General features: G+C 38.5%; 1 protein-coding gene across 1 annotated transcript in view; it reads left to right on the top strand.

Moving 5' to 3' along the window:
- MUC2 (mucin 2, oligomeric mucus/gel-forming) overlaps nt 1–9,929 on the top strand; it is a 49,276-nt gene extending 39,347 nt beyond the window's left edge. The window contains exons 34-48 of the mRNA XM_085316225.1: nt 810–993; nt 1,116–1,320; nt 1,919–2,108; nt 2,743–2,804; nt 3,110–3,216; nt 3,376–3,407; nt 3,589–3,766; nt 4,362–4,466; nt 5,068–5,108; nt 5,761–5,883; nt 6,304–6,402; nt 7,083–7,211; nt 7,871–7,910; nt 8,207–8,336; nt 9,674–9,929. Of these exons, the coding sequence (XP_085172351.1) occupies nt 810–993; nt 1,116–1,320; nt 1,919–2,108; nt 2,743–2,804; nt 3,110–3,216; nt 3,376–3,407; nt 3,589–3,766; nt 4,362–4,466; nt 5,068–5,108; nt 5,761–5,883; nt 6,304–6,402; nt 7,083–7,211; nt 7,871–7,910; nt 8,207–8,336; nt 9,674–9,929 (1,881 nt within the window). The remainder of the gene's footprint in view (nt 1–809; nt 994–1,115; nt 1,321–1,918; nt 2,109–2,742; nt 2,805–3,109; nt 3,217–3,375; nt 3,408–3,588; nt 3,767–4,361; nt 4,467–5,067; nt 5,109–5,760; nt 5,884–6,303; nt 6,403–7,082; nt 7,212–7,870; nt 7,911–8,206; nt 8,337–9,673) is intronic.
- Nucleotides 9,930–13,788: the final 3,859 nt, after the last annotated feature.

Here is a 13,788-nt window from a genome sequence, read left to right on the forward strand (position 1 = left end):
GACACAACATAAACTGGACCTAGAAATGAAAGTACTAAGCTTAAACATTTTAAAATAATATCCTTTTTGCCTTTGAATGGTGTTTCCTTTTATTTTTTTTTTAAAGAGGGATTTATTTTATTGATAAACATGATGGTCCAAACACTGGGGTTTCAAAAATGGCTGAGAAGTGTTTGTTTTTAGACTTTTTTGTCATGAACATTACTGTTTGAAATTTACTTTTTTACTTTACTTTACATTACTGTTTCAACTATAGTTGAAAGATTTCAATATGTAAGCCTCTTTTTTTTTTTTTTTTCCCTCAGAGGCAAGGATATCTGTCTTTACTGAATACAAGTATTAGTGTTAGTTCCATCGGTTCATCACAGCTGTTGTATTTAAATAAGCAACATAGATTTTGGCTTTTTTTCATTTAATTTTATTATAGACACATTCCCTTTCTTTAGATATTTTTAGTCATTCCAAGAAAGTTAAAGGTTTGTGCAGTAGAAATTCAAGAGAATTTTATGTTGCATTTTTACAGGGCTTTTTCAATGCCATAGTCACTCTAATAAATCTGTACCGTGTTAGCCTCTAGCTGTTTTAAACTCTAAAAACCTTGTTTATCGGTGGCTGATAGGCCTTTTCTTTGGCTCTAAGTATGACTTTGCAGTAACGTAGAAGGACATTGGGAAACTTGTGAATGAAAAACAAATTACTTGCCTTTACATTGTATCATTCTATCTTCAGTGCAAAGTAATGAACAATTGATTTATTTTCTAAAATCAAGCTAAATATGTGTCTCTTCTCTGTTTTCTTTTATATATTAGGTGACAGTAAACAAACAGGCAGTGGCTTTGCCTTACAAAAAATTTGGTTTGACTGTGTATGAGTCAGGCATAAATCGTGTGGTGGAGATTCCTGAACTTAAGATGAATGTAACCTACAATGGCTTGTCCTTTTCTATCAGAATGCCCTACAGCCTATTTGGCAACAACACTCAAGGACAGTGTGGTAAGGCTTATTGTAATAATTTTGTACTCTTTAAAAACGGCAAATGGGTAAATTACAACCTTGCCACAAAGATTAATGGAATTTGAGAACAAATCTGTTTTTTCTCCCCTTACTAATTTTAGGTACTTGCAATAACAACACAGCAGATGACTGCATGTTACCAAATGGAAACATTGCAGAAAACTGTGAAACCATGGCAGATCATTGGCAAGTTGTCGATCCCTCTAAACCACAGTGCTCTCCAGGCATAATTCCTACAAAGAAACCTAGCACAACCACAGGCCAACCCTGCAAAGAAGCTTCAATCTGCCAGCTTCTTTTAGGAAGGTAGATATTTCTTTGGTGTTTATAAGCCTTAATCTTCAAATTCAGTGGCAATTTTGAGGTTCGTTTCTCCGTAAAAAGTATTCTTAACTATTTTTCCATCTCTTGTAATGCTGGAGGCTGTTTCCACCTCTTGTTTTTCCTAGATGTCATTCTCTTTGTCGATTTAGTTTGCTTCCAATGCTGTTGCTGCCACATCAGCCTTCTGTGATGTTCTTACATTCTTCCATGCTCTCTTGCCTTTTGCTGTGCTCACTCAGCAGCAGAAATCCACTGAAGACAGAGATTTTCATTTTTAGAACCTGGCGTCAGATGAAAAAAAAAAAATCAAACTCTGTTTCACAATGTAGTGCGTGGCTACACCTGATAATATTCATCTGGCTCCTGGACAGAAAATAATGGTGCCTGAGTATTTTGGAGATAAAGAGAGAATGCTTCAAAATATATTGGAAGATTACATCCTTGTCAAGTGCTGTTTGGAAAAACCTCTCAGTTACAGTTCTTGTTCACAACTCCCTAAATATCACTTCTGCCACATTATAGCAAGCACAATGAAGAATTCATCAGTTATTCAATAGCTAATAATGTTATATATTTCTAGTGTGTTCGAGAAGTGCCATAAATACGTTTACCCTGAGAAGTACTATGCAGCCTGCGTTTTTGACAGTTGCACACTTCCCCAGTTAGATCTGGAATGCTCAAGTTTGCAGATCTATGCTGCCACCTGTGCTGATCAAGGCATCTGCATTGACTGGAGGACTCATACCAATGGTGTTTGCTGTAAGTATTTTGCCATTTATCTTGAACTATTTGGGAATCTTACATGAAACTATTATAGCAACTGTCCCGACTGTGAGTCAATATTACCTTGTAAGCAACAAAGACACTTCTACCTAGTAATTTCACAGGCAACATATTTTACAATAGCAGTGATAAATGAACCTGAAGAAGTATACATCCATTGACCATGTCAGAAACATCTTTATCAATAGATACTTTCTTTTTCATACAGGCAATTGTGTATTTTGCAGACATCAGTGGATCACTCCTGTATTTAATGTCCTCTGTTAATTTTTCAAGTGTAATATAAATATAAAGGAGATGAAGGGTAGGAATACATTCCATTCTGTACAGAAGAATCCCAAACTACAAAAAAAAGTTGTAATCAAGCTGTAGAATCCTGGCCTTAATCTCTATGCCACCGTATTTCTATCCCTATGTTGCATAAAATAATCTCAGTCAGAGACATGAGTCTGAGAACTGTTTAATCTGTTTGCTTCTCCTGCTCAGGTCAAGATTGTCAAAGATATATAGGAAGATGAGTAGTTATTTTTTAATTTCTTGGCATAAGGTCATGAGGCTTTTATATGATATTCCTACTGAGCACTTCCTCTTTTTTTTTTATTCTCCCATTCAGCTTATAAGTGCCCTGCACACAAGGAATATAGAGCATGTGGTCCTACTAAAGAGATGACCTGCAAATCAAGGTAAAAAAAAATTCCTCACTGCTAGTTACATCTCATACAACTGTTTAATAGTATCTAGTTTGTAAGTGGATGAGGGAAGTCAGTCAACCTCCTTTTGTCTTTTGAATTGATTGTCAAAGTTATTACCACTGTTCTCTTTTTATATTGTTTGGCTGTTTACCAAAACAAGAATGCTGACAAATCCCTAAATCACAGATTTGCAGATCATTTGCACCTGTATTTTCTGTTAAAGTGTATTTTGCTTAATCTTCCTCTGTGTGCCTGTGTCAGTAATGGTATTCCTTTGAACATTTTGTCTCATGCAGTCCAGAGCAGCAAAACCAAACTGAAACTGAACAAATGGAAGGCTGTTTCTGTCCTAATGGAACAATGCTATATGACTCTGGTGTGGATGTTTGTGTAAAAACTTGTGGTGAGTTTTACTACTACATTTGAATGTATATTTATTTCCTCTGTATTGTTGCCTTCTCATGCATACAGCATAGATATGACTAAATGCCTTAATCATACCACATAGAGGTATCTACTGTTACATGAGTGGTAATGGAAATTTATTTTGATATTTTCACAGGTTGCGTTGGATTGGATAATATACCAAGAGAGGTATACCACTATTTGCTTTTGTATTTCAAGTAGAGGTGGTGTTGGGGATAGGAACAAAGAGAGTAGTCTTCACTGGAGCAGTCTTATTTTGTTATCTTCCAACTCTTCAGTCCTGTTTTTACTTCTGTTCCTTTTAATTGCTAACAGTGCAATCACTTTCTTTTTTTTTCTTTGATGACAGTATGGGGAAAAGTTTACAGTAGACTGTAAGGACTGTATTTGCCTGGAAGGTGAAAATGGCATTGTGTGTGAGGCTCACAAATGTGCTGAACAAAATGAGATCAGTTGTGATGGAGAAGGCTTCTTTAAGGTCACTGAAATCAATTCTGAAGATCCCTGCTGCTCCATTACCACCTGCAGTGAGTTTATATCTGTTTATAGCATTTCACTACCTTTTAGGAATAGTAAAGAAAATAGGATTGAACTAGTTTAGCACCACAGACCTGCAGTAGACAGTCACAAAGTAATGTTTTCACTCATGCTTTTTAAATCAGTTTGTCCAGTGTTAGAGGAGGGTCCTTTTAATATTGGAATGGCTTAACATAACTGAATCTACAGTTAGGGTCACATTTTATTAAAGTAGCATGCAGATAGATTACAGAATTCCGTGTAGCTGTAGGATTCTCATTTTGCAGCAGTTGCCTATGATTTTGGAGACGCAGAGTCCTGTAACAGTCGTCCACTGCTTCTCTGCAAAGAATTGTGATACTTCTCTAATGCTTGGCAATTTCTTACTAGAATAAGTTTCATAAATTAGTACAGTCCTCTATCTAATGCCTGGATGCACTAGGAAAAAAATGTGTCCTCTAGCTGCAGTTTTTTTTCTCTGGGGAGGGTCTAGAACATTCCCTAGCAATGGAAAGTCTAACCTAAATGTTCAGGTGGGACCTTGATTGATAATTATTTTTCTGTAGCCATGATACAAGGTGCCTTCTGGCTTATTCCTCTTTTCAGAATGCAATACAAGCTTGTGCACAAGCAAAGCCCCCAAGTGTAAGCTGGGATTTGAAGTTCATTCTCATATTCCCAGTGGTCAGTGCTGTCCTGAGTACCAGTGTGGTAAGTCTTTTTGAAATATATTACAACAATTAGCATTGTATTTTATGTATTTTAGTATCAAAGGGTAGGGAGACTGTATACAGTACTCTCTTGAAAGAAGTAACAAATGCAGTCGGATTCTAGATGGTTGCTATGAACATACCTGTCGCTGTAGCTCGAGAGAGTAGTGCAGAGGGAATCAGATATGGCTCACGTGGCTCAAGAACAATTTTTTGTGTTTAAATATATGTAAGAACAGTTACAGAATAAACTGGGACTGCAATTCAAGCTTAACCTAGCAAGATATCCCTGTAAGTATGCCGAAGGGAAAATAACTGTACAAAGTCAATATTATTCGTGTAATGAACACTGGGAACTGATTTACCTGTTAAGCTGGTGTTCTTGGCTATGAACTGGACTATATAGATCAGACCAAATCTTCTTCCCTTTTTGCATGTGCAGTAATTGATCTTATATATGTCCTATCTATTATTGGAAATGGGAAATAACCAATATATTTGAACATACACATTGTATTATGACTGGAGTGGTGTGAAGACAGTATTTCCCCCCCCCCCCTTTTTTTTTCCTATATAACCACCTATTCCTCTCTTTTCATCAGTTTCCAAGGGGGTTTGTGTACATCAGAATGCAGAGTTCTTGGTAAGTTCCTGTTTCAACAGTCTCCAGTAAAAATGCTTTTGAGACTAGTTAGCATCCTTTAACACAAGTGCTATAAAGAAGTTTCTATCTATTATATTCCATATTTAATAAAATTTCAGATTTTTGTCAGGGATTTATCAATTTCACAAAGTCTAAATCTTTTCAAAAAAGGTTGCTGTATATCAAAGAGACTGAACTGTTGTTTCTAAAGGCCAATACCAGAAATGGATTTGGTTTTAAATGAAGTATGTATACATCCAACAAAATCAATCCACAATTAGTGTCAGCATTTCATTGCAATTTTAAGACTGTGCTTTCAAAAGTGAGATGATTTGTAAAGAAGAACTATTCTAAAGACACTGAAAGTCATGATAAATTCTTTTGGTTTCAATGATTGTTTTATTGCAGATATTTATGACACCTATCCAAATTTATCTTTGCTATGTAGGACTTCAGTAAAGACATATGTTAAATTAAATTCAATATGAAGCATGTTGTATGCACAAACAGCTAACCAAATAGCTATCCCAAAGTGTTTGTAATGGATTCCTTTTTAGTTCTTGGGTTTGGAGGTGTTTTGGGAATTAAGAAATGTCTGGCACACATATCATATTTCATTAATATATGAATCTCTGTTTCTTAAAATTTATAGCCTGATTCCCCAGTCTTTGTTGATAAGTGTCAGAATTGTATCTGCACTAATGAAGTTAATGTCACCACTCAACTGAATGTCATCTCATGTGAGCATGTTCCTTGCGACACATATTGTGAACCAGTAAGTGACACATTTCAAAACAACAATAACAACAAAGTTTATGTACATAGAAGTAGAACTAGAAATCCAGCACCTGCATGGACACTAACTGTCCTTGAGCAATCTATTCTGTGCAGCTTGATAATGTAGCCAACAGTACTCTGTTCACATGGGGAGAGTTACCTGGAGAATTTCTGTAAAACGCTTGTTAAAGTGATATTTAACTACTAGGCATATTTATTGTTGTATTTTGATTGATTACATTTATAGCTTGCTTCTATTACTTGTTTTCTGTGGGGTTGGTAATCTTCCAGCACAGAAAGGCACAAATCTAGAGCGTACTTTAAAGCATAATAGATTCATGGATTATTATGTTTTCATTTATTTCTCAAAAATACACCTATCATAGTGCTTTAATTTTAATTTAATTTTAATATCTAGGGATATGAACGTCAACCAGTGAAAGGTGAATGTTGCGGAAAATGTGTGCAGACTAAGTGTGTTATACATGTCCTAGAAAGTTCTCTCCTCATCTTGAGTGTAAGTATGTTTTACAAATTTTGTAGCGATGTAAGACATAGCATTCTGTTTGTCTTTATGAAAGTGTGGAGAGACTTGGTAAAGAATTACTAACGGCAGGAATCAGGCTTAATTACTAAGTTTACATCTGAAAGGTCAGAGGCCCACCTTAAGCAAAGTTCACATACAGTTTTCTGGCATGAAAGATGAACTCGTAAAATTAGATTTTCTGGAAAGCTCTTCTTGAAATGACAAGTCAGAAGTACCGTAGGTAGGATTTTTCTTGTAATGTCTGGAAGTTTGTGCTTTTTTATATTACTTGATTTCTACATGCTGAAAAAATGCTAGAAAAGCCTGGGTATGGAGCAGTTTTATTGCCCTTGTAGGGTGAAAGTTTATAATTATTCCTAATCACCATATGGAATTTTAGCTTTCTCTAGGCAAAATCCAATGGCACAAGTGAGATTGTTCATAACTCTAATGTACTCTACATGCTTTAGAGTGATTTTTCTTTTCCAAGGAAAATCCCATGCAAAACTCCAAAGATCCTCTCCAGCTGTGGCATCCTGCAGTATATGCAATAAGCTCTAGCCAAAGTGGCTGTTAATCCAGAAATAATCGACTGGGGAACAAGAGAACGGGAGAATTTTGTCTTGAGCATCCTTCAGCTTTCTTTATGATATTTTGTATTTTCTTTGCAGCCTGGAGAGTTTAAAAATGATCCTTACAACAACTGCACCGTTTATAGCTGTGTAAATATTCACAATCAGCTTATCTCCTCCACATCTGAGATTACCTGCCCAGCATTTAATGAAGAGACCTGCAAACCTGTAAGTAAATATGGAAAACTCACCCTCAGTGCATAAATTACTTCAGTTCAGTTCATCCACCCAACTAGCAACAAAGTAACTTTAAATTTTGGTGATCTTTCTCCAAAATTTCTCTGTCTCAAGAGTAGGGAGTCTTACATCCGTGCACCCCTATGGTGTGCATAAAATAAGATATGTGTGTGGGTGTTCAAGGCTTATTACTGGCAACTGTCTCTTGGTAGCCTAAAAACTGGTCAACACTGAGATGTAAGGTCCTCACAGGTTGCTATGTGTGGGGTCCTGTCTGAAAAAGAACGGTGTTTCCTTGAATGTCATGGAAAAACAAACTGTCCAGTCAGTAGGCTACTGGCTGTACCATGCATACTTCCCATTCAAACATAAAAGTGTCTGAGGAAACTGTTTTGGAATCGTTTCTAAGTAGAAATTGCATGCTCATAACTGTACGCTTCCTTCAAAGTGTTGTCTATGTCTCCATATTCCTATGAAAAGTGACAGATTTCAAATCTGGAAAAGACCTTACGTTTGTTTATTCAGATCAACTCCACAGTTCTATTTCCTAATTTCCAGCCATTGAGGAGTTGCTCTCCTCAGTTACTAACCTAGAAAGTTCATTATTATAGGGAAATAATAATGTTCCTTTTCCTGTTTGTTTTTTTCAGGGAACTATTACATTCCTACCTAATGGTTGCTGTAAAACATGTAAGTATGTCAGTGAATGTGAATAAACAACAGTACAGAGAAGAAATTTTCATCTTAAATCAACCCATTTTCCTTTATAGAGGCTGACAGGCTTGCATTTAAATAGATACCTGTATATTTATATTTTTTGTTCCAAGCATTCAATGTCTGATCTCTCTGGAAAAGTATAACGTGAAGCAGAAAGAACACTTGAGACAGTACTTTCAGTGAACTAGTGAAAGCTTGAGTGTGCTGAACTGCAAGGAGCTTTTGGAGCTATTTCACCGAAGGTGTTTTCTGATCATCTTTCCTCACAGGTGCGCCTCTGGATAGCCCAACACCATGCTCTGTCCGTCATAGAGAAGACTTTATTTTCCATAAGGGCTGCCATTCTCTGACAAGAGTTGACTTGACTGAATGTGAAGGAACATGTGGAACCTTCTCTCTGTAAGTAAACTGATCAGACAAAGAGATTTGAATTCTGTGGGCGGTGAGTTTGTTTAAATAGAAGGAACAATAAATATATAGACAGAATGGTAGAAGACCTAGAACTATCAGCTCTCAAAGTCATGGGCACAAAATCATGAAATTTGTGACTGAACAGTTGATTCATCTTAGCACAAAGAAAAGAGTATTAGATTTTCTTGGAATTCAGACAGCTATGATGGCGTGTTTTTACCACTGAGAGCCAGTTTGCTTGTCATTTATGTCAGATCATCTTGGATTCAAGCGATCTCAGCAGAACATGGAATATTTCTTTTAAGGAGAGAGAGCCCAGAGAGCAGTCAAACCTGATGCTCATTAGCTGAAAAGCTGCTTCTCAAGAATTGGCATATAAAATGAGATACACATACATCTTTTCAGGGAAGATTCAAATGTGTAATTTCTTTAGAGTAAAGAAGTGAGAAAACAGCTTTCTTCCAGCGTGATGTTAATGGAGAAGTCCCTTTGTATGTTTTTTCTCTGGAATGAGAGAATCTTCAAGAAAGTGGTTACAAGAAAGTGATTGGTAGGATACTTGGTACAGAGCTATTAACACCCCCTGGAAGACCACAGTCAATAACTCTTGACTCCCAGAAAAAATTATCATTTGCTGCCTATCACAGAAAATACATCAGAAAACTGATCGTTAGTCTCAGACTGAACCCTGATTAGCCAGAGGATTAATCAGTATTTTGAGACACCTTATGGTCTTGCCTCTACACACAAATGTAAGAGAAAGATGGTTCTTGACACAGTTTACAGCCTGATACTAAGAGAGTCTACAGATTGGGAATGGTACTTGGGAAGCTGATGATCAAAGGGATGGAAAAGGTGCTTTGCTGTGAGGTATAAACAATAGTAGCTGTTGCTCCCCCTTTTCATAATACTGCCTGGTTTGGAATATCCACTGTGATTCATACGATACAATTGTAGCCACATGTGTATGCAGCTTTCTCCTTCAGTCATGGCTATGTCTGCCCGTACGTGTTTGATCTGGTATATTTAACGTCCATCTCTGCTGGGATTATGAAAGGAATCTAAGATGAGCTTGTAGAATTCACTGGATTTTTTTCTTAATCAGACTTAAATAATGATTGTCTTACCAGAATATCCCAACCAGTGCAATGAATTTTAAAAGCATGTTGCATTAAACTAACGCTCTGTCAAATGAGCTCATCACTACTCATTAGCCCCAGCAGTGGCTCTTCTGCATTCTTCTGAATTCCTCACAGGAGCTCTGTGCCTAATTTATCCCTCTCCAGTGAGCACAGAGTAATGTTACCTTTTTTCCTTGTTAACAGATACTCTGCCGAGGCTAATTCTATGGAGCACAGCTGTTCCTGCTGCAGGGAGGCAAAGACTAGTGTGAAGGAAGTGGAACTGAAATGCCCTACTGGGCACTCAATAACACATCAGTATGTGTATGTGGAAAGCTGCAGTTGTCAAGACACTGTATGTGAGATCTCAAAATCCAAAGAATCCACAAGCAAAGAAGAAAATGACAAGCAGAGTGCTCTGGACCGTATCAAGAGGGCTATCAGCTTAACATCAAAATGAAGAGGAAAAATACTAACAGCACTCAAGTAAAGGGACTATGCACCATTCTCATCTTCCTTGACTAGTTCAGAGCTTTGCTTTTCCCAGTTACTGCATCCTGTGTGTTCTCTGATTATTTTTAACAATGCTCTAATTTATTTGTGTGCAAAAGGGGAAATTTCTTCCAAGTGTATAGCCTTTTGAGTCCACTTGTAATCAGCTTGTTTGCTCTGAGTGATTAAAAGCACATTTCAAAAATTTGGGTTTTGTGCTTACTCATGTGCTGTCTTGATGACATTCAGTTTTAGAAGAGAAGGAAAGTTCTTCAAGCTGCAGGAAGTCAACTGTCATACATCCTAATCTTCTGAGTATCAATCTATGGCTCCTTAAAACATAAAATACGTGAAGGTCTTGTCTGGAGGACCCAGCATGTAAGGTGGAGCAGTGCTTGATGCTGTCTACCAGACAGGCAGAAGATGGATAAAATATTGTGATGTGATACAAGTGACTCTTCACTGTAGTGCAGCACCAGATCATTCTCTAGCAAGGTTGTGTGTGTTTTAGTACTGTCTCAAAGGTTGCTTCTTTTCATCACAATTACACATTTTCACTGAGAAGATAGTTCCTCTGCTGTGAGAGTATGAGGTTCATTCACGGAGTTTGAACTTTGAGGGATGCATAGTTAGTAAAATAGGAGAAAGTCTCCAAATTCATACCTTTGCAAAACAGATGTCCATCCTCAAACTAGTCATGCTAGGCTTATTTACAACAAATGGAAAGAAATAGCCATTTTGGGCATTCATTGATCTCATACTAAAGGAGATAGCCAAAAGACATTAGCTGGATTGCATTCTAAAGTGCCTATTTATCTGACCTAAAAACTGCCTGTAAAGGGAGCTGAGCTAATCTCCTTCAGAGTTGGACGTATATCTTGAAGACATCTGAAGTATCATGAGAGTGGTTTACACCTTCTGTGTGTGAAAATTGCATTTAACATTATTTCTGTCTCTCTTAGTGAACACTAATTGTGTTTTATATTTCTGAGAATTTAACCCTGTTTGAGCCACAACCAACCTAAGTGCAAGCATCTTTGCTAAATGAAGTGGTAGAATTTGTGGCACAGGAGACTGTGGATTCAGCACATATTTTTTTGTGTGTGAAAGAAAGAGCTCTTTATGCTGTTTTCTCCCTGCTTTCCTTCTGTATCATCCATTCTGTGCTACTGTTTGCTTTGTCAAGTGTGTTACAGCTTAGAAGGTAGACATCAGTAGGATGCACAGAAAATGAAACACAAGAAGTTTTTCATCTTCAGAATACTGTCATTAGAGAGCTGATGTCTGTGGAGGGAGAGAAGTAGCCAATCCAAGAAGAAGGAAGATTAGTCACTTTAAAAAGCAAGCTCCAGAACTACTGAAACCTCATTTATGCTTCAGTCTGGGTTTCTGAGGATTTATATCTCTAGGTCACCTGTGAGATGTGACTGAAGCTTTTCTCTTGAGGCATTTAGAAGTCACTCTCATGGTGGATTCTTTGTTGTCTAACAATTTGTGTGTTGACACTACAGTCTACTTCTTCTTGAGGTGTATGTAAAGACCACTTGACTCAAAATCTGTCAATGTCTAGCTGGTTTTTGAGATCATCATTTTTGCAGTGTGCACTATACTTTCACTGAAAACCAAAATCTCCCTTGTTTCATTCTTTGTTCCTATTTTGACATCTATATTGGCTCTTTCTGTCCTTCTGGTGAAGGGTAAAGTAACTCTAAATAAGGAAATTCAATGATCTGCTGTAAAAGTCAGTAGAGCTGCAGTTTTTGACTTTGCCACTACAGGGCAGTCTGTGGCTGAGAATGTAAAGTTTCTTCACAGACAGAAAGCAGGCAGCCTACCGAGGGGAGATTGTACATTGCCAAGAATTTTACGTCTGAGACGAATGAGTACTGATGTTTCCCCACAGACACTTGTATGCTTTTAGTAAGCGTTGGGAAAAACTGTTCTGACAAGGGTTTACATGCGTGCACAGCATGATGTTGCTTGCAGTGCTCTAATTATAGCAGCCCCTTCAGTTTTGCTACTGGATCAGTGCTGCCCATGATTAGGTTCCCAAGTGGGTACTGTCAGAGAATTCTTAGTTACAGGTGCTTGGCAGTTCCAGGTCAAACTGTACGTGTCAAACCTCCACCCCTTTCTGTGCTCTTGGTCACCTCAGAAGTTTGCCGTTCAGTTCACACCTGTATTTCCATTGAAACTGGGTGACAAAATTGAGCAGGTTAAACTTTATGCCCAGTGGAGAAATCCACAAAGAGCCTATAAAAGAGAAATTTCTATACGATGTGCCCAAGAAGAGGGGAAACAATTGCTGGAAGAGAACCTTCCCTCCAAATCTGAAAGCACAGTTGCTCAAGAGATTCCTTCTCTCCAAGTTTTATACCCCTACATAAAAAAAGAATCTCTCTCTCTCTAGGAGGAGTCCCTTATATCCACTTAGACATTCCTACAAGCATTCTTCACCTACAGAGAACCCTCTTTTTAGTAATGCTGTGATAGAAGAACAGGCTTTGCTGCTTTATGCTAGGCATTACCTCTATGCTAGGCAAATGACTGGGAATCCTGCCTTTTGGTACTCTGAGTTCGTGCTTTCTGGCAGCTCTGGAAGATGGACTTAGGACTCCCTCACCTGGAGGGGTCCTAGGAAAGGAGAGAAGTTGTAACTGGAGAAGTTCTAATACTACAAAGAGTGCAGTGAGCAGCAATCTTCCTCCTTCTCGCAGCTCTCTTGAAAGAAAATGGAGACCTGCCCTGCCTGATCACATGGAGATTTTGAATCTTAAATTCAAGCAAGAGGTATTGGTTCTGTAGGCCACAAGCTCAGCCTCACCTGGAAAACCCAAAGGAGTAATTGAAGAAATCTCCCAGTGCCAGACATTTAGGGGCCACAGAGGAGATGGTGGAATCTTCGGATCCCATTGCCTTTTATCCGACTTGCATGTCCAGGCAGGGCCTATTGCAAGCATCACAGAAATTTGTCCTCCAGGGTCTAGCAAGAAGGGAGCAGTAGCAGCAGCCCCAGCAGAGCTGAGTTGTGTGGCAGAGTTGCTAAAAACACTTGCTTGGGTCCATGCCATAGAGCTGTATTCCTCTCCTCTCGGACTTTTTCTCCAGCTTCCCACTTCCATTTTTGGCAAAGGACTTCCTTTTGGTTTGCTTCTTTGTTTTTTCATCTCTAGTTCCTTAGCAGTTCTGGCTTTGTCCTGAAAAAGGGGGAAGACTTCCTGTGAGGCAGGTGGGACTTTTACCCACACAGCTTTTGGAGGCATCAAAAGCCCAGGGTCCTAGGTCTTGCCCTACAAGAACTGCTCAGTTTGGCCTCACTTTGGTGCAGTGTCCCTAGGTAAGAGGTGAGCAATTTCCTTCAGCGTAGGGTTTAACCATGTCCCTGAGCAGTGCAATCTCTGAATCTACTTGGCCATTCTGGTGAGCAAAACCAGTATCATGGCCCTATTGCTGCCTTCCCCAAGGGAGGGAAGGGCAGGCATTAGCAGTCTAATATATCCTAAGAACAGCCTGGAGCTAGGATCCATGATTATTGCCTTGGTTACAGGAGGCTGTGATTTTGAGTCGCTATCTGCAGGGATAGGGTGCTGCATGCTCCTCCAAGTGGCCTGAAGCTCAAGAAATCCTTCCCAAGAAGCTGCAGTCTTGCGGGAAACTCTTCACAGCATACAGCCAGCTGTGAGAGACCATTGCCGAAAGCTGAGGCACACCTGAGTGAGTTGGCTGCAGCTCAAATAGGCTACTATCACTAAGTGAGGTAAGACCACTGCTGCTGGGGTTTTCAGGGCAGAAAAGAAAAAAAAAAGAAAAAAAAAAGAAAAAAAAAA

This window comes from Rhea americana, unplaced genomic scaffold, assembly GCF_003343005.1.
Source record: "Rhea americana isolate MKP2758 unplaced genomic scaffold, rheAme1 scaffold_458, whole genome shotgun sequence".
NCBI lineage: Eukaryota > Metazoa > Chordata > Aves > Rheiformes > Rheidae > Rhea > Rhea americana.